The sequence below is a fragment of the Abramis brama genome, assembly GCF_963993115.1.
Source record: "Abramis brama genome assembly, chromosome: 18".
NCBI classification, from domain to species: Eukaryota; Metazoa; Chordata; class Actinopteri; order Cypriniformes; family Leuciscidae; genus Abramis; species Abramis brama.
Window position 1 is genome coordinate 34,130,490 of NC_139980.1, and position 21,077 is coordinate 34,151,566.

The 21,077-nt window shown below is 41.3% G+C and overlaps 1 protein-coding gene across 2 annotated transcripts; it reads right to left on the reverse strand.

Moving 5' to 3' along the window:
- Positions 1 to 238: 238 nt before the first annotated feature.
- On the reverse strand, positions 239 to 19,668 carry LOC311068415 (GDP-L-fucose synthase-like). Of its 2 annotated transcripts, XM_084090850.1 has the most exons (10): positions 19,600 to 19,668; positions 16,731 to 16,867; positions 13,959 to 14,073; positions 13,717 to 13,845; positions 4,824 to 4,897; positions 4,437 to 4,570; positions 3,838 to 3,969; positions 2,315 to 2,394; positions 1,988 to 2,087; positions 239 to 1,893 (listed from the first exon to the last, which is right to left on the reverse strand). In XM_084090850.1, exons 2-10 carry the CDS (start codon positions 16,865 to 16,867, stop codon positions 1,838 to 1,840), a joined length of 957 nt encoding a protein of 318 aa, XP_083946976.1. In that variant the 5' UTR covers positions 19,600 to 19,668; the 3' UTR covers positions 239 to 1,837. The 2 variants fall into 2 exon arrangements, with proteins under 2 accessions (XP_083946976.1, XP_083946977.1); XM_084090851.1 differs by lacking the exon at positions 19,600 to 19,668 and having other exon boundaries at positions 410 to 1,893; positions 16,731 to 16,999.
- Positions 19,669 to 21,077: the final 1,409 nt, after the last annotated feature.

A 21,077-nucleotide genomic window follows, 5' to 3' on the forward strand; every position in this document is an offset into this window, starting at 1 on the left:
AATGCATATAAAAATGTATTTTATTTAATCATAAAAACATGCTGAGATGGCATGATATGTGTTTCTCATAGTTTAACATGTCCTCCATATGTCTCAACGTTCAGATTTAAGAAAAATATATTTTTTCCCCCAAGATTTTTTTTTCTGGAAATGTACGTTTCTGGTAGAATGTCCCAATTGGTAGATGTTTTGCTATAAATGTACGGACATGCATCTGAGGGCTATTTCTCATTTTTCTCAGTTATTTTGCTTTATTTCCAGATTAATTCATAAGCTCGTTCTTACACTTGAGCTCGTTCACACATGCGCACTCCTCAAAAACTACACTTTAAATCTCTGAACAAACTAAATGACATAAATTACATTTGTATTATAAATAAAATATATAGATTGCACTAAAAGTCAGCTTGCATATTTTGCGCAAGATAAGGATTTATTCAGTCCACATGTTATGCAAACAAGAAACTCTGCTTTAACCACAGGTCTAGAGCTGTATAACTCTGCGATGCTGTTTGTGAATGTAGACATCAGTTTTCTGTCTAATTATCCCCATATTAATAATTATAATCCTCATACTTTTGGCAATTATGTCTTCTCATACACATTTGTAAATAAAACCTCCATGAGTAACTTTTAGCTGTGTTGTCGATCAACTTAACCACTTAATTTAATTTTAAAGGGGTACTATTATGCTTATTCACTTTTTCAACTTTAGTTAGTGTGTAATGTTGCTGTTTGAGCATAAAAAAAAGATCTGCAAGGTTACAAAACTCAAAGTCCACTCCAAAGGGAGATATTTTATTTAACTGAATCACATATTCAACAAATATAACAAATGGCTCGTTTGGACAACAACACGTTTTTTCCAGGCTTTATGAAGTCATAATGTTACTCATTTAAATAATCTCCGCCCACGGTATACGCAAAACATGTGTGCGGCCTGGTTTTTTCCACCCCGTTTCCAAAACTCATTTGTTTGGCCTTCCGGAGGCTGACGAACTTAAGAAAGGTTAAAATTTATTTGAAACACTGTTCGTGAACATTATAACCCCAACGTTTATCTGTGCGCTGCACGGAGAACAGCTTCCAGAAACTAAGAGAGCACAAAGCAGCTACGCTCAAAAGCTTCTCCTGAAACGGTGCCGTTCTCACTTTGTCAGGACAATCTGTTGTTTGTGGATCATAAATTGTATGTCTTCTAATTGGAACTGTTAATAGAAAACACAACTACAAATAATACGTTTCATGTTGTTGCTATTATGTAAACAAAGGGCAAAGCCGTTTGCCTCTGCTCGCCTGCTAGCCAACATTAGTGTTGATGTAGTTTTTACTGTAGCTTTTGTAAGCTATTGAGTTTGTAAGACTGTTCACCGATATTTAGAAAAATTAATCATTGTTTTTTTTCATATTTACACTGTCTGAATCGTTCCCTATCCCCTATATAGTGCACCATGTGCTGCAGCTTCAGCGTCTATTTATAATGTAGGGGGCGGAGCTTCAGATTCTAGAGCATTTGATTGGACAGGAAATCTGATGAAAAGCTGACGTGCAGAGTGATGTCATCAAAATCATTGATCCTTATTGGCAGGAATGCTTCAAATGCTTGGTTTCGAATGCTTATATCTTCTGAATGTGAATTTTGTCATTGTAAGGCTAACATATTCATACTAAAAGACCTTTTGATTTCATGGGGACTTTAATAAATGCATTTGAAAATGCATTATTTGTCTTCATAAAGATTATTAAGGGATGCTGAAATGGTTCGATCAATCATTGGTTTCCACTTTCCAGCACTGAAAAGTTCAAACTCCCCACAGCCAATGAGATGTGAAGATCTTCATTTACGGGCGATGTCATAATTGGCCACAAACCAATCACACGTCTCCTTGATGGCTGGAAAAAATAAAAGCACTTTTAATGGCTGTTCTTTTGACTACTATAGAAGAACATTTAGAAATTGCTGAAGCGAGAAGTGTAGATTGATCACCTGCTTTGAACGGTGTGAACTTGAAGTCTGGCAGGTATTTGCGTAGTTTGGCGTTACTGGCGGTTTTCTTGAATTGACCGTCTGCTTTACTAGTGTCATACTGAGAGCGGTTAGTTAAGGTTTGTGGATAAAAGGTAGTTCACGCCAAAAGGAAAACTCTGTCATTCAAGGACTACTTTTATGATGCTTTTTGAAGCTCAACAGTTCAAGAAAAATCTGTAAAGTCTGCAAATTACCTTATTTTGTGTTCCACAGAACAAAGATTACCGTTCCGTAAAAAAAATTCTCCATTAACACTGAGAAGAGTAATTGTGTGTGAAAGGATACAATCACGTCACTTTTAAAACCCATTGCTTCAACCACAGCGTCCGCAGCGTCCTTTATGGACAACTCATCCTCCTCTCCGACTAAAGATACAGACAAAGATAATCAAATTAGATATCTCAGATTAATTTAGATTCAGATTTATTTCCTTCATGTGACATTCTGTGTTAATTCCCTTCATGTTTAATCAGTTCACATTTATTCGCCTTTTTGAAGTTTAATAATCACATTATGCCGTATCACGATTACTGTTTTCCATCCCTAAAATGAAGAATTATAATGCATAGTTTTGTTGTACTACTTTAGATCTTGTTTATTTATTTATTTTTAAATCTTAAAAGGATAGTTCACCCAAAAAATGAAAATTCTTCCATTAATTACTCACTCTCGTCGTTCCAAACCCGCAAGACTTCAGTTTATCTTCGGAACATAAATGAAGATCTTTTTGATGAAATCTGAGAGATTTCTGTCCCTCCATTGACAGCTACGCAACTACCACTTTGATGCTTCATAAAGGTAAAGAGATCGTGAAATTAATCTGTGTGAATTGAGCGGTTTAGTCCAAATTTTCTGAAGGGACATGATCGCATTATATGATGAACAGATTGAATTTAGGCTTTTATTCACATATAAACATTAATCAGCGAACATAAACAGAAGCTCAGCCGAACCTGCTTTATGAACAAACCTCTTGCTGAAGCTCAAACGTGCTGAGTTGCACAAGAATGAACCTCATTGGTTCTTGCTGAAGCTCAAACATCCTGAGTTGCACGAGAATGAACCTCATTGGTTCTTGCTGAAGCTCAAACATCCTGCGTAACACGAGAATGAACCTCATTGGTTCTTGCTGAAGCTCAAACATCCTGCGTAACACGAGAATGAACCTCATTGGTTCCTGCTGAAGCTCAAACATCCTGCGTAACACGAGAATGATCCTCATTGGTTCTTGCTGAAGCTCAAACATGCTGCGTAACACGAGAATGATCCTCATTGGTTCTTGCTGAAGCTCAAACGTCATGAGTTGCACGAGAATGATCCTCATTGGTTCTTGCTGAAGCTCAAACATGCTGCGTAACACGAGAATGATCCTCATTGGTTCTTGCTGAAGCTCAAACGTCATGAGTTGCACGAGAATGATCCTCATTGGTTCTTGCTGAAGCTCAAACATGCTGCGTAACACGAGAATGATCCTCATTGGTTCATGCACATATGAGAATAAAAGCCTAAATTCAATCTGTTCATCATATAAAGCGATCGTGTCTCTTCAGAAAATTTTGGACTAAACCGCTCAATTCATACGGATTAGTTTTACGATCTCTTTATGAACTTTTTGAAGCATCAAAGTGGTAGTTGCGTAGCTGTCAATGGAGGGACAGAAATCTCTCCGATTTCATCAAAAATATCTTAACTATTCTGAAGATAAACTGAAGTCTTGCGGGTTTGGAACGACATGAGGACGGGTAATTAATGGAAGAATATTCATTCTTGAGTGAACTAACTCACTAAATTTGACACGGGTCGAGTACCTGACAGAATGATGGGCTCCACCTCGTCATAATCCCTCAAAACCCACAGAAACAGACGAGCCAGATCCAGAGAGTAGATGAACTGCCGTAGAGGACGACCTGAACCCCAGACCTGCAGAGGTTTACCTTCCTCTACAAAACACACAAACACACGCAACACGTTTAACATGTGAACAGAACTCTGCTTGAATGAGGCTCTAGATCAAGTGTGTCGCACACAGAAGAGTGAAGCCAAAACATTTCGCGTCAGTCCGAATGGGACGCGAGCCAAATAAATAAATAAATAAATAAATCGAATTATACCTTAAAGATGATTTCTGTAATTTTGGGTACTTCTCATCACACTGGCATATGCTCAAGTGTTTGTTTTTTCAATAAGTTTGGTTTTAGTTAGTTATTTAATGCTATAAAAACGGGTGTAATGTCGTGATTGACAGCTGTGCTTGCGATTGCGGGAGTGGGAGTATCGGGCAGGATCTGGCTCCATCTCAGGATCACTACAGCTCAGACTCAGGCTTCAAATGATGTAACAGTGCACAAATATCAACCGCCATTTCTGGGATATTTTGGCTTCATTTTTCATCATAAAGGCGTCTCACTCTTTGCCAGGTATGTCTTGTGGATCAATCCTGGAAGCACGTGACCGTCCTCAATGTTGAAGTTGTCATGTGGTCCAAAAACATTGGTGGGGATGACGGCTGTGTATCTCCGACCGTACTTTTCAAAGCACGCCCTAATGGACAAACACACAATGATTTGTTTCTTTCATTTATGAAAGCTATAAACAACCATTTCGACCCCAAATCAAATAATGATGCATTTATTTTGACATTATTTTCATGACAATCACACACATTCATCACAAATTCTCATAAAAATAATAATTCATTATATACATCGAAAAGACTTTTTTTCAAAATGTGACAGACATGCTTTCATGTGATACACCCAAGAAAATCTCATAACCAATGAACTTTGACACTGACCTGTTGTGGACATCAATCATGCGTTTGGCGTAGGCATAACCGAAATTAGACTCATGTGGCGGACCTTTGTGGATCTGAAACAGAGCGAGAGAGAAACACGTCTGTATAGATGACAAAAAATATAGGACAATACCAAACTAAAAGTGTCTAATCATCATCTCATCTTGTAGATAATAAACTTGGAGCCCTCCCTAGCTCTACAGCGCCCCACAGTTTTCCAATGTAAATCTGTGGTGAAAAATGGAACTGCAGTGCGCTCTAATTGAGAGCCTTTGGGGAATTTGGGGCAGTCTGAAGCTCCAGACCAAGACTATATCAATCCGCTTCAGTTATGTGAATATTCTGCATCAGGTCAGTAACTAGTTGGCATGTCTGTTCTTCGAATCAAATTACTGAAAGTTTACACGTGCTAATGTTAATAGCCTTTATATAGTTGTGTTGTGTTTGTTTTATGTTTGTTCTGAGAATAGAAATACAAAGTTCTGTAATGAAACTCTGGATAGTGCAGGCTAATACGTCCTTAACTCAAACTCTTGCAATCACATCATTATCTATATGGCACAGCTGATTGGTTCCTGCTGTATCAGTAGCCAATGAGCTTGCTGTTCAAACTTCAAAGTTGTTGGTTGGCATCCGTCTGTCTCTAGAGACAATGGAATATGCGTCAAAGAGTCTCTTTGGTTGGTATGCAGCGCCTGCTGTGACTGTACAGTCCAATTTTGGAGCGGCAGGCTCTATTGCAGTTGCTGCAGGTGTAGTATGTGCCTGGGTCTGAATCTCTTGGTGCTATATCTGCGAGTAAAACCCTCTGTCTGCGCTTTCTCCGCTCTTCCCACTCGTCCTCTTTTTTCTTCTCCGACACTTTGATGCCTGCTTCGACAACCTGCCTCCATGTGCAGCGATCTGCAGCTGCTGCTTCCCAGACTGCTGGATTGATGTTGCCTGCCTTCAAGTCTCGTTTACAAACGTCTTTGTAGCGAAGAACAGGCCTTCCTGCTGGTCTGGAGCCCGTAGCAAGTTCGCTGTAGAGTAGATCTTTGGGTATACGACCATCCTGCATGCGACTGACATGGCCTAGCCAGCGCAGGCGTTTCTGGCAAAGTAATGCAAACATGCTTGGTATTCCCGCCCTGGCCAGAACGTCTTTATTTGGGACACGGTCTTGCCATGTGATGCCCAGGATTTTCCTGAGGCAGCGCAGGTGGAATGAGTTGAGCCTGCGTTCTTGCCGGGAGTACAGGGTCCATGCTTCACTACCGTATAATAGAGTACTGAGCACACAAGCTTGATACACCCTCATCTTGGTGTAGGTTGTCAGCATGGAATTGTCCCAAGCTCTCTTTGCTAAGCGAGCCATAGCTGCTGTTGCCTTACCAATCCGAGTATTTAGCTCAGCATCCAGGGAGAGGTTGCTGGAGATGGTAGAGCCGAGGTAGGTAAAGTTATCTACCACTTCGAGGGTGTAGTCGGCAATGGAGATATTCGGGATGCTGCTAACATCTTGGCCCATTATGTTGGTCTTTTTGAGACTGATGGTGAGGCCAAAGTCTCTGCAAGCATCCGCAAAACGGTTGATAAGTTGTTGTAGAGCTGCTTCGGAGTGTGCAGTCAAGGCAGCGTCATCTGCGTAAAGCATCTCCCGTATCAGAACCTTCCGCACCTTGGTTTTTGCTCGGAGGCGTGCTGTGTTGAACAGGTTTCCATCGGTTCGAGTGTGAAGGTATATGCCTTCTTCTGATTTACTAAAGGCATGGGTCAGCAGCAAGGAAAAGAAGGTGCCGAAGAGCGCTGGAGCGAGTACACAGCCCTGCTTCACTCCACCTCTGATAGGGAATGGGTCTGAGGAAGAGCCATCGTACTGGACAATGCCTTGCATATCATCGTGAAAAGAGATGATAATCCTCAAAAGCTTGTGGGGGCATCCTATCCTTTGCAGTAGAGTGAATAGGCCTTTACGGCTGACCAGATCGAACGCCTTAGTCAGGTCGATAAAGGCGATGAACAATGGTCGCCTCTGCTCGCGACATTTCTCTTGTAGCTGCCTCAGTGAGAAGATCATGTCAACTGTTGACCTCCCTGCTCTGAATCCACACTGAGCTTCAGGATATACGCGCTCTGCTAGTGCCTGTAACCTGACTAGTACTACCCGGGCAAAGGCTTTCCCAACTATACTGAGAAGTGATATCCCACGGTAGTTGTTACAGTCACTACGGTCTCCTTTGTTTTTGTAGAGAGTGATGATGGTTGCGTCACGCATATCCTGGGGCACTGTTCCTTCTTCCCAGCACTGCAACAAGAGCTCATGCAAATGGTGAAGAAGAATGGTCTTCTTCCCAGCCTTGATGACCTCTGGAGGAATACCATCGCTGCCTGGTGCTTTGTTGCAGGCTAGAGAGTCGATGGCCTTACGAAGTTCTTCCATAGAAGGGGGAGCATCTAGTTCATCCATGACGGGCAGGAGGTTGGTGTTCTCGACTGCTGAGGTAGTGATGATGTTTTCTCTTGCATAGAGTTCCTGGTAATGTTCCACCCATCTCTCCATTTGTTTACCCCGATCTGTTATCATTTCTCCCGAGGAGGACTTTAGGGGTGTGACCTTGGTAACTCTTGGGCCGAAGGCCTTCTTCATGCCATCATACATAGCGCGGATGTTACCACAGTCAGCTGAGAGTTGGATGCACTGACAAAGATTCAACCAGTAGTTGTTGGCACAGCGTCGAGCAATCCTTTTGGCATCGTTTCTGGCTTTCCTGAGAGCTGTGAGCGTCCTCTCTGATGGCTCCCTTTTGTAGCTGATCAGAGCTGCTCTCTTAGCTGTGATGACTGGCTCAAGTTCCAGGATTCCTGCTTCGAACCAATCTGGATTTTGCCTCTCTTTCTTACCGAAGGTGTCCATGGCAGAATTTAAGATGGCGTTGCGGATATGATTCCATCTTTCTTCTGCACTGCCCGTTGGGCAATTTCTGAGGGCCTCTGTGATGGAGGCAGCAAATCGCTCACACAGATCAGGGATTGTCGTCCTTGCTGTGTTGATGCGTGGGCGTCCTTTCTGCTTTGATCGGTGGATCCGCTTCGGTTGAAGGCGCACCTTGCTGCAAACCAGTGAATGGTCGGTGTCACAGTCAGCGCTGTGATAGCACCGTGTAATGAGAACACAGTTCAGTGAGGCTCTTCTGGTGATAATGAGGTCCAGCTGATGCCAGTGATGGGATCTTGGGTGTCGCCAGGATACTCTATGGTTGGGCTTGGTGGAGAAGAATGTGTTAGTTATGCAGAGGTCGTGGTAGGAGCATAGCTCAAGCAGTCTCTGTCCGTTTTCATTCATTCTGCCAACGCCGAAATGACCAATACTGCGGGGCCAGGAATCACAGTCATTTCCCACCCGGGCGTTGAAGTCCCCAAGCACGTACAGTTGTTCAGTGGGGGAAATTCCTTTAATGATAGTCACAAGTTCCTCGTAGAATTCTTCCTTGGCCTCGGCTGGGGAGCTAAGAGTAGGAGCATAGACGCTCAGGATGTTCACTAGGCCTGTGGAGGTTGAGAGGCGAAGGGAGAGGATACGGGCTGTACCTTTTGCTGGCGGTTCGACTGACGATAGCAGAGAGTTTCTAACTGCAAACCCAACGCCATGCAGTCTTGGTTCGTCTGGTTCCTTTCCCTGCCAGAAGAAAGTGTACTCCTGTTCCCTGATGCTGCCATTTGAGGGGAGTCTGGTCTCCTGTAGTGCAGCGATGTCAATGTCCAGCCTCAAGAGCTCACGATTGATGATTGCTGTTTTTCTGAAGTCATCAACCTGTTCAAGGTCTATGGAAAAGCCAGGGCACATAGTCCTGACATTCCAGCTTGCTAGTCGCAAGATTGGTGGTTTATGCTTTTTTATTTCTTTGCCTGGTGCGAGGTTTACAGTCTGCTTGTCGGTCTGTTCCCTTAGCTCCAAGCACCCAATGAAGCAGGCAGACTGTGGCGGGTCAGCACCTTACTGGCTGGGGGCTGCCCAGCTTGAGGCGGGCGGTAGCTGACCAGTAGGATTTCAATGATCCCTCCCACCGTCGGAGACAACCCGTAGCGTCTGAGCGTACGCCAATTTACTCTGGACTTATCACTCGTAACTGCTGCCTCCCGTGTTGTTTTTTATCACTGCGAGCAGCGATACTGGAGTGGCCTCTCCAGGACGCATAGCCTGGGCACGATATATGGAGATCCTGGGCTGCCCATTCGTCAGAATCCCCCTCTCGGCCTCGCTAGTGGGGTCCAAAGGAGTGCGAAGCACGACATTTGGCACCTGGCTTGGCTGCAGGAGTTGCCGGAAAGGTGACAAATAGTCATTCTTACCGCCTAACGGACTCCACTCCGGATTTCTGTCGGGTTTACTCCTTAGCATTTACTCCTCCCGGAGATATCCACAAGGCAGTGGAGCCATTGTCTGATGGCTGTAAAACTATTTAACCCATAGCTGGGGGTCTGTTGTGAACCGCTCTTAGTCTGACCCGTCACCCAGGACCTGTTTGCCATGGGAGACCCTACCAGGGGCATATAGCCCCGGACAACATAGCTCCTAGAATCATTCGGGTACTCAAACCCCTCCACCACGGTAAGGTGGCAGCTCGAGGAGGGGAAACTTCAAATACTTTGTCAGTATTTGCCTCAATAGCTGAGCTTAAGGAAGCCCGTGGACAGAGCTGACGTTCAGTTATGGTAATGGGCGTGTAGCTTCCTACAGGCGCTGTACGCGATAGACCAATCACAACAGACTGGGCCGTCTGGCCAATCAGAGCAGGGCAGCTTTCGGAAAGGATGGATTTAGAGAGACTGATTCATTTGAGAATCATTGAAAAATGTGATGTGCAATGTATATTATGAGAAAATGAAACTGTTTTTTGACTTTTGATGCATGTAAATCTGTTGTAGGAGACCTCCAAAACAACATTAGGAGCCTCTAAAATAGCATAATATGGGCACTTAAAGCATTACTAAGATAGCATTCTATGAGTGTGTCATGTGTACTTAAGACCTGACAATCCACATTAGAGCGCCACCCGCAGGCTGAATAACACAAAGACGTTAGACTTCTTCCAAAAGTGTGTCTTATAAAGCTTACAAAATGTTTATCATAAACTGCCGCAAAGACCCAGAATCTGCCCTACCTAAAATTACGGTCAGGAGCCGCTACTGAACTTGACTCTGATTCAGCAGAGGAAGTCTTGAGTTACAGTAGGCTATGTTTTCATATGACAATGAATCATAGAAGGAAAATTGATCATGTTATAAGCCCTAAAAAGAAATGCTAAATATAAACCATCCCAACATCTGCCAATTAAAGTTGCATTCTGAAAAAAAAAGGTGCAAATCGGTCTTGGTACCCTTTCAAAAGGTATACCTTTGTACCTAAAGAGTGCATATTAGTACCTCAAAGGTACATATTGGTACAAAACAATTACATATTGGTAAATGGTACATATTATAACCTTTTTTAAAGGGAACTATTATAGCCCTTTTCTAGTGATGTAGTAAATCGAGACCGATTTCTGCTTTCTCGGACTTTGTTCCTTCAAAGACTCGGTCTTGACTCGGACTCGACCCTTCAAAGACTCGGTCTTGACTCGGACTCGACCCTTCAAAGACTCGGACTCGGCATAGGCGGTCTTGTCCCCATCACTAGTCCACTAGAATACATACCACTAGAAAATTTTAATTTGCTCTGCATGTCCTAACTATGATTAAAAAAGTCAGGGTGGGCTTAACATGTTGATGACAGAGCAGCACTGTTGAAGCAGTTTAGAAAAATAGGCAGAAGATGATGCATGTGGTAGGGATTTTTTTAATGATAGTAAAAGCATAGTCCATATTAAGACGTTAAGACTGCTCCTCTAAACAATTCCCAATCTAGCTTAGTCTGTAGGCCTAACTGTTGATTATTAACTGGGGTGATATTAAATCATGAATATGAAAACTGACATGTTTTTATGGTCTTGGTCTCGACTCCTAAAGACTCGGTCTCGACTCGGACTTGCTTTCTCAAAGACTCGGTCTTGACTCGGACTCGACTGAATTTGAAAACCAACGGACTCGGTCTTGACTCGGACTCGGCATAGGCGGTCTCGTCCCCATCACTGCCCTTTTCACAAGATGTAATATAAGTCTCTGGTGTCCCCAGAATGTCTGTAAAATTTCAGCTCAAAATACTGATAATAGATTATTATAGCTTGTCCAAATTGTCCCTCTTTGGGTGAGAGCAAAAACACGCCGTTTTCGTGTGTGTCTCTTTAAATGCAAATTACCTGCTGCTCTCCGCCCCCTTTCCAGAAGAGGGAGTGGCCTTAACAGCTTGTGCCGATCCTACGGCAATAACAAATCAGGAGAAGCAATATGACTGACAACGTAAATACAGGTGTTCAGCCCTATATGTATGACTCTGAGTTGGACACAGATGTAGGAGAGACTCTGGCTGTAGCAACAACTTTGAGAATAATACAGTGAGGAAAATAAGTATTTGAGCTATTTTGCAAGTTCTCCCACTTAGAAATCATGGAGGGGTCTGAAATTGTCATCGTAGGTGCATGTCCACTGTGAGAGACATAATCTAAAAAAAAATCCAGAAATCACAATGTATGATTTTTTAACTATTTATTTGTATGATACAGCTGCAAATAAGTATTTGAACACCTGAGAAAATCAATGTTAATATTTGGTACAGTAGCCTTTGTTTGCAATTACAGAGGTCAAACGTTTCCTGTAGTTTTTCACCAGGTTTGCACACACTGCAGGAGGGATTTTGGCCCACTCCTCCACACAGATCTTCTCTAGATCAGTCAGGTTTCTGGGCTGTCGCTGAGAAACACGGAGTTTGAGCTCCCTCCAAAGATTCTCTATTGGGTTTAGGTTTAGGTCTGGAGACTGGCTAGGCCACGCCAGAACCTTGATATGCTTCTTACAGAGCCACTCCTTGGTTATCCTGGCTGTGTGCTTCGGGTCATTGTCATGTTGGAAGACCCAGCCTCGACCCATCTTCAATGCTCTAACTGAGGGAAGGAGGTTGTTCCCCAAAATCTCGCAATACATGGCCCCGGTCATCCTCTCCTTAATACAGTGCAGTCGCCCTGTCCCATGTGCAGAAAAACACCCCAAAGCATGTTATCCTGGCTGTGTGCTTCGGGTCATTGTCATGTTGGAAGACCCAGCCTCGACCCATCTTCAATGCTCTAACTGAGGGAAGGAGGTTGTTCCCCAAAATCTCGCAATACATGGCCCCGGTCATCCTCTCCTTAATACAGTGCAGTCGCCCTGTCCCATGTGCAGAAAAACACCCCAAAGCATGATGCTACCACCCCCATGCTTCACAGTAGGGATGGTGTTCTTGGGATGGTACTCATCATTCTTCTTCCTCCAAACACGTTTAGTGGAATTATGACCAAAAAGTTCTATTTTGGTCTCATCTGACCACATGACTTTCTCCCATGACTCCTCTGGATCATCCAAATGGTCATTGGCAAACTTAAGACGGGCCTTGACATGTGCTGGTTTAAGCAGGGGAACCTTCTGTGCCATGCATGATTTCAAACCATGACGTCTTAGTGTATTACCAACAGTAACCTTGGAAACGGTGGTCCCAGCTCTTTTCAGGTCATTGACCAGCTCCTCCCGTGTAGTTCTGGGCTGATTTCTCACCTTTCTTAGGATCATTGAGACCCCACGAGGTGAGATCTTGCATGGAGCCCCAGTCCGAGGGAGATTGACAGTCATGTTTAGCTTCTTCCATTTTCTAGTGATTGCTCCAACAGTGGACCTTTTTTCACCAAGCTGCTTGGCAATTTCCCCGTAGCCCTTTCCAGCCTTGTGGAGGTGTACAATTTTGTCTCTAGTATCTTTGGACAGCTCTTTGGTCTTGGCCATGTTAGTAGTTGGATTCTTACTGATTGTATGGGGTGGACAGGTGTCTTTATGCAGCTAACGACCTCAAACAGGTGCATCTAATTTAGGATAATAAATGGAGTGGAGGTGGACATTTTAAAGGCAGACTAACAGGTCTTTGAGGGTCAGAATTCTAGCTGATAGACAGGTGTTCAAATACTTATTTGCAGCTGTATCATACAAATAAATAGTTAAAAAAATCATACATTGTGATTTCTGGATTTTTTTTTTTTGTCTCTCACAGTGGACATGCACCTATGATGACAATTTCAGACCCCTCCAGGATTTCCAAGTGGGAGAACTTGCAAAATAGCAGGGTGTTCAAATACTTATTTTCCTCACTGTAGTTGTGTAACAACACTATGCAGCTCTGAAGAGTCTGTCTGGCAACCAACATCCCAAACAACTTTTTAGCTAAACCTGCTTTGTATTGACCCTTGCTTACAAAGCAGTCTGGTGTCAAATGATTAGCGCAGACATGAACGATTTTAGGTAACCTAAGGGGCACATTCCCATCATAAACAAATTGTAATCCACTGCGTCTTCAGTGGCTCAGTTGTCGGGAGTAAATGCTCACTCTTACATCCAACAACAACACACCTGGCTTTCTTAATAGGAAACTTGAGACATTTTTCGTATCACTACAGCTGCTCCAGCGCGTAGAAAATGGCGGATTGTGTATAGCCCACTGTGGGCGGGTCTATGCTAATAGGGCAGAGTCTGTCAGCAGTCGTGGGTGGGGCCTAGGCATTTTGTGACATCACAAAAGGTAGAATCTGTAAACAGATTGTTTTGAGACACTGCTTATGATTTATGGGGATTAAAGGAGTGGGTGGATTTTTACCATTATAGGGTGGTTGTGTACACACTGCTGACACACATTTATGTTCAAAGTGAATTTTGCTTAATAGGTCCCCCTTAAAGGGTGGCAGTGACCACTTTTGTAAAGTTTATTCAAAGAGAGTGTGTGTGTGAGAGAGTTTACCATGGTCTCATCTATCGGGTAGGTGGTTTTATCTGGGAATATACACGTGGACAGGCAAGAAACGACCTTCACCACCCCGAACTCCTGAGCAGTCTGCAGCACGTTGTCATTGACAAATACATTATTCCTCTGAAAACAACAAACAAATACAGTCAATGTACAGTTCACTTATTCAACAGTGATATTTCCAAGCTTTTATTACATATTTCCAATGTTATTTAATAATAATTATTAATAATTACCCAGAAGTCCAGGTTCTGTCTCATGTTTTTGTAGAGCCCGCCCACCATGGCGGCCAAATGAATGACGTGTGTCGGACGATGCTTCTGGAAGACTGATCTCGTCTCTTCAGCGCTCCTGAAACAGCACATGTAAATACAGTTATCATGCAATACAAATAGACAATAAGCAATCAAATAAAAGCTTTCTAAAATCCAGAGAAACATAAATTAATTTATACACTGGCAGTATGGCAATTTTTCTATTTTGTGAATACCACGATATATAAATAACCATGGGCGTGGCTAACTAAAGTTTCATGTGTAGGGAAGGGATGTGTGATATGACGATATGAATTGTGTATCGATAAAGATTATGCTAGATTGTTAACATACAGACCCTTTCCAAAAAAAAATTTTATATCATGGAAAAGTTTATTTATTTCCATAATTCCATTCAAAACATTAAACTTCCATAGATTATAGATTCAGGGCCCACAACTTAAACGATTTCAAGTATTTAGTTGTTTATTTGTACATAATTTGGGCTTCCAGCTCATAAAACCCATGAAAACAGGATTTTAAAAAATTTGAATATTACATGAAATCACACAGTAATTACACAGTGATAGCATGGTCATTGAACCAGGTTTTGGTTCTTTTGGCAGTGTGGGCAGGTGCAAATCCTGCTGGAAAATGAAGGAAGCATGAAGTGCTCTGGAAATGTCCTGGTAGACGGCTGCGTTGACTCCGGATTTAATAAAGCACAGTGGACCAAAGTCCTCTTTTCTGATGAGAGCAAATTTTGCATCTCATTTGGAAACCAAAGTCCCAGAGTCTGGAGGAAGAATGGAGAGGCACACAATCCAAGATGCTTGAAGTCCAGTGTGAAGTTTCCACAGGCTGTGTTGGTTTGGGGAGCCATGTCATCGGCTGGTGTTGGTCCACTGTGCTGTCCACTCAACGCAGCCGTCTACCAGGACATTTTCAGAGCACTTCATGCTTCCTTCAGCAGACAAGCTTTATGGAGATGCTTCCTTCATTTTCCAGCAGGATTTGCACCTGCCCACACTGCCAAAAGAACCAAAACCTGGTTCAGTGACCATGCTATCACTGTGTAATTACTGTGTGATTTCATGTAATATTCAAATTTTTTGAAATCCTGTTTTCGTGGGTTTTATGAGCTGGAAGCCCAAATTATGTACAAATAAACAACTAAATACTTGAAATCGTTTAAGTTGTGGGCCCTGAATCTATAATCTATGGAAGTTTAACGTTTTGAATGGAATTATGGAAATAAATAAACGTTTCCGTGATATTCAAATTTTTTGGAAAGGGTCTATAGCTATCCACGCAGTGCAAGACTGCTTAAAGTTTTTACACAAAAAGAGTAATTAAGAATGTAATAGACAAACAAGAAAGTAAAGCACGGGTGTTAAAGAGTTCTGGGTGTGCTCTGATACCAATCTTTCATTTGAAAGTCACATTTCTAGCACCTGTAAAACAGCATTTTTCCGTCTTAAAAATATATCTAAATTATGACATAAACTCTCAAATACAATTGCAGAAAAGTTTCATAAGCTCAAGGCTAGAATATTGGATTACTGGGTGGTTGCCCTGCATGCTTAATAAACAAACTCCAACTGGTCCAAAACGCAGCAGCTCGGTTCTGTCAACACTGCATTGGCTCCCTATTAAACATCTTACACGTTTTAAAATATTGCTTATTACTTACAAAGCACTAAATGGTTTAGCTCCCCAGTACTTGAGTGAGCTCTTAACGCATTATAGTCCTTCACGTCTATTGCGATCTCAAAATTCTGGCCAGTTGTTGATAATACCTAGAATATCAAAATCGACTGCTGGCGGTAGATCCTTTTTCTATTTAGCACCTAAACTCTGGAACAGTCTTCCTAACATTGTTCGGGAAGCAGACACACTCTGTCAGTTTAAATCTAGACTAAACAAATCTTTTTAACCTGGCTTACACATAACACATTATCAATTTCTATTACTCAAATCAGTAAAATGATTGTTAGACTGCATAAATCAGGTCAACCGGAACTTAGGAACACTTACTACTACAACACCTGATGTACTTGTTACATCGTAAGAAGAATGGCATCTACGCTAATATTAGTCTCCCTGTTTATCCTGAGGTTACCTTAGTAATCCATATCCGGGCCGTATCCTGACCAGATGGTGGACCTGTGCCTAGATATGACAACAACGCAGCCCTGAATGTCAGCAGAGACCGTGTCAACTAGACAATCCCCTTTGAAGATCTCGTCGACACGACAGCCATCGGCACAGATCCTCAACAAAGACCACAAGAACCAAGTCCTCTGTACAGACCTAAGACCAACTTCATCTCCATACTGGCGTGATGAATCTGATCTTCAAGCAAACAGAACTGGATTAAAAATTTGAAGGCTCCCAGTCCACAATCTGACTTCTGACCAGTAATCAGTGGTCTAGTCTACGTGATACGCAGGTATACGCCGTATACCCACAAGGAAAGGCCAAGGATTTCCGTCTTCCCACTTAAAAAAGCGTGAGGATACATAACAACTTTGTTTTGTGTCAGAACTTTCACACTTTCATTTATAAATTATAAATTCACCCCGTCTGTGTTTGCGAAGCGACACGGATCGAATCGCGGAATCCATTCACAAATGGAACTTGGCCATTTTGAATGAATAAATCAAAAGTAGGGCCGTACAATGTATGTCATAATATATGATATGATTGTGTTGTGGTGTGACGTCTCATGAGTGTTTGTTCAGGATCTCTTACATGAGATTGGCATCTTTGGATGAGAGGAATATCCATTCTTCTCCTTCTCTCGCTTCACCCTCTTTCACCACTCGCTCTATCGCTCGTCCCACCAGTCCACTGCCACCCGTCACCAACACACGCATCGGCCCGTCCATCTGAAAGAGAGAGAGAGAGATATAAGGATTGAAGAACACTTCAGGGGTTAACTAATGTGTAAAAACAGGAACTACTGTAAATAATCAAGTAGCCTATCAAGTATTTGAAGAAAAATTCCAGCAAGACCACAACAAATCTCATGCAGTTTCTATGTTACACATCTATGTAGTCTTCTAAGTGTGTTCAGAGATAATGACCAAGACAAAGACTACAAGTGATGGTTGACCAATAGTGGGGAACTTAAGTAGAAAAAGAGCAAACAACCACATCTGTAGTTGTAGTAATTCTCTTTCACCATTCCTTAGTGCAGTGACACACCTTTTATTATATGAGTGCACTATTTGGATCCAGTGTCTTTTAGCTGGATTTTCCCAGCTAACTGGTCTACCAGTCTCAAACTGAAGGTTCAGTCGGCGGCCATCTTTGAAACGCTTCTCGGGCATGCGAGTGCAGCTCCTGTCTCTTTGAATCGGAAAACATCAAATTCTCCAAAACTGTTTGCCAAGCTTAGGATTAAATTTCATAGTTGAAATCACCAATAAAATCTGACATCAACTTTCTCATACATTTTGTTTCTAAACGCTCGAATCATGACAGAAAACGAAATTTTCCAGGCTGGATCAAGCTAACGCGCATGCACAGTTGAAGCGCGAGTCCTATAGGAACCAGAGCTTCTAACGGCAGCTACAGTGACTTTACCAATCGGCGATTGGCTCTTACTTAGAAGGCGGGACTTATTCCGCCATATTGAGCACTTTTCCCCGTTCGAAACAATTTGAGTGACGCATCTTGTGTTATTCTATAGTCTTTGCTAACGTTCTGGCAAGGTTCTCTCAAGGTAATGAGCAAACGTTCTTTCAGTAACATTAATAGAATGTTTGTTCAAAGTGATCTGGTCTTTAAAAATGTTCTCAAAACATCAGCACAAAAACATTATCTTTTGTGGATGGACACATAAATAGGAAAAAAAGGGTTTCAAAACATTTTTAAAAATAGACGTTTTGAACATTTAGAGAACTTTTCATAACTTCATGGATGTTAACAAAACATTCTTAAATCATATCTGTTAGCTGGGTTGACACGCGAGTTCCTAAATGTGCATGAAACAAAAAACAGGCACTTTCAATGCTTTCATTATCAACTATATTATTGAACAAGCTCTTCTCAATACATTTGTTATTGTACAAACTGCTTATGATTATGCTTTTTTGGGGGGGGCATTTTAGAGTTTTCAAATCCTTAAATGTTTTTTCAACAATCTTGTAAGTTATGTCCAATGAAGTTTAAGAAAAATGTATGCATCACAAGATAAAACTAAACTGTAGTAAACTACTACTGATGTATATTATTTTGTCTCTGTGATTTACATTTTATTTATTTTTTGTTATTCACATCATCAGATGACATTTATTAATAATATATTCATAACTTCACATCATTAATGTGTTAAATGTATAAAACTTGGTAGTCTTGGACAGCCACCTTGACCAGAAAGACCATTTTCACTACAGCTGAGCAGTGAAAAGCACATATTTTGCCTTTAGCCCTTTAACCCTTCCATGGGACTCATCTGATACATTACATTTCCTAATCCATCCCATTAAAGCACAACAGTATTTTTCTAAAGAGTTTATTTTATCTTTGTAAAAGATTGTATTTTTTGTCTCCACAGCTCACAATGAACTAGGCCTACTACACCGCTGAAACCGGTAAAGCAAGTTTATCCTCTGGCACAGGCGGTTGATAAATAAGTTGGAAGTATCTAATCACACCAGTTTTTAGGCTTTGTTAAACAAAACTCAAAATACTGAACTGAACGACCACGAACAGTGACTGGCTGCGTGGCGTGAGCGTGTCAGCAACACATATGATAACTTATGATGAGCCTCATTGGTGGTATATTCGACGTATGGGGAGAGAGTTGTGGAAGGCCTATACTTCATGTTAAACATAAATATATAGCAGCAAAGACAACGTCGGCAGTATTGACGGCAAAATAGGCTACAGAATATTTCGTTCTGTATTGTGATACAATTTAAAAAAAATCGATTATTATTATTATTATTTTTTAAATTACATTTATATCTGCATTTATGTCAAAACTTATAGACTTTCAAACATCAAAATGCCATTCATTAATATGTATTCGTGTCAAAATGACATATAAACATATTTTCCTATTCTATTTTGCCTGGAAACGCTTCCGTGAAAAATAGGCGTCGGTTCTGTTTCTAGCATGCGCGCGTTTCCGCGCCTGAGACGCGCGCGTCGACTCGCAGTCAGTGTGCAAGCTCTGTTAACATGGGAGCCAAACGGACTCGCCACGCAGCCGGTGTGTAGCCGGCCTAACGATGAATAATGACACACACTGTGAAACTGGTCAAACAGAAACTGATCACAGTCAACACTAATTCAAAATTGAGCATACACGTGATGCACTCCTTGTAAAGTTAACCCATTACTGCTGAGGTATCAATATGACCAAAAAACACAATATACAGTAAAAAAAAAAAAAATACAGATCTTTAAATGCCTTATAACACTTTTCATCAATGAAAGTCAATACATAAAATTATAATGTCATTAAACACTCAATGAATGTGAAAAACTTCTTTTGAGCTTAAACAAATCATTTTCTAAAGCTTAAACAACTGCTAATCGAACAAACCCTCACAACTGATGAATTGTGTATTAGATTGTGTATTAATTCTCTTAATAACTAATAAATTACCTGCTCTCTCGCTCTTGCTCTGTGAGTTCTGAAGAAATGGTAAAAAAAGTATCTAGCTTATTAGTTTGTGTACTTACACACACCTACCAGGGGCGGAGCCAGTCATTGTGAACATTCAGGGCTTAGCCCAAATGTAGTTTGTCCATGGACTGACTTAAAAGGAACCCCCACCCCGTAAGAAAATGTTGTATGTTTTTAAGGTTAAATGCATCAATCTGGTGCACTTTGAGCTTAAAAAAATAAGAGTTTCAACCCATGTACAGTGTGCAAACTGAACAAAGAAAAAGCATTGACTTGTACCTGGACATTAAAGAGGGCTCAAACATCTTTTTAGTTGTGATAGAGTCTCCATCTACATTAGCTATGACCGTAATATCCAAACAGCCGATTTGTAAAACAAATGTACTGTAAAATAAATTAAAATGAATAATTCTTAAGTATATTTTACTTTAAACTACAGTATATGGAAATCACAGTAGTTTTGTCCTAATTTCTTCTTGTAACGAAACAGGGGAATCAAGGAAGGCAGACAGAGATGAGGATCCAAGTGCAGTGGAGTTTAATGAAACGAACAAACAATAATGAACATGAAGGAATAGGAAACACCTGGGGAAAACTAATCAACACGAAAAACTACAAAGGACTACAAAATATGGCACAGAACAGGAAATAAGTCCACACAAGACCAGGGAAACACAAGACATGAATCATGACACTTCACTTGCAAGAGATAAACCCTTGAGCTTTCATTTTGGAGAAAACTAACACTAGATCACCAGCTGATTCTCTTTAAAACACGCCGCACAAACAGATCGCCTATAATCTGAATTAAATCACTGTCTTTTGCTGTTTTATAAAGGCACAAAGCCATATCACGGTTTTGATTTTAGTTTGTTGGCAAAATACGACATTAGAGACCTTTATAGGCTATAAGTTTTACATTTGTTTACATTTTTTGGGATAAATGTATTATTAACTTTATTTGTTGACATCAGCCTGCCCAGGGACTACAGGTGGAAATTAGCACAAGTGCTACAACCTGGTAAAATGCATCTCTCCTTTTTAAGGTTAATGTATATTTTACATTGTCCCTGTTTCAAATAAATAAATACATTTTCGGTTCATTATGAAACAGTGGCGGCACAGGGTCATTAATGGGAAACACTGAATGAATGTTTAAGCTTATAAATGTGCAAAAGTTGAGTAATATTCTATGATAAATCATAACAAAAACCCTTCAACCGGACAGACCGTGTGCGTGAACTCGCTGTCAGAGAGAAGAGAGAGAGAAAGCGCCGCCGGTGTTGAGGTCCTCGAAGTCGGGTCTCCCCAAAACTGTCAGTTAATGATTATCCTATACGCATTATATTAATGTAAATACGCATATCTTACTAAAAAATGTGTACGAAAACACATTAGTGCATAATAAAACCAATTGAACGTAATTTCTTACACATGATTAACTGCGCATTAATAAA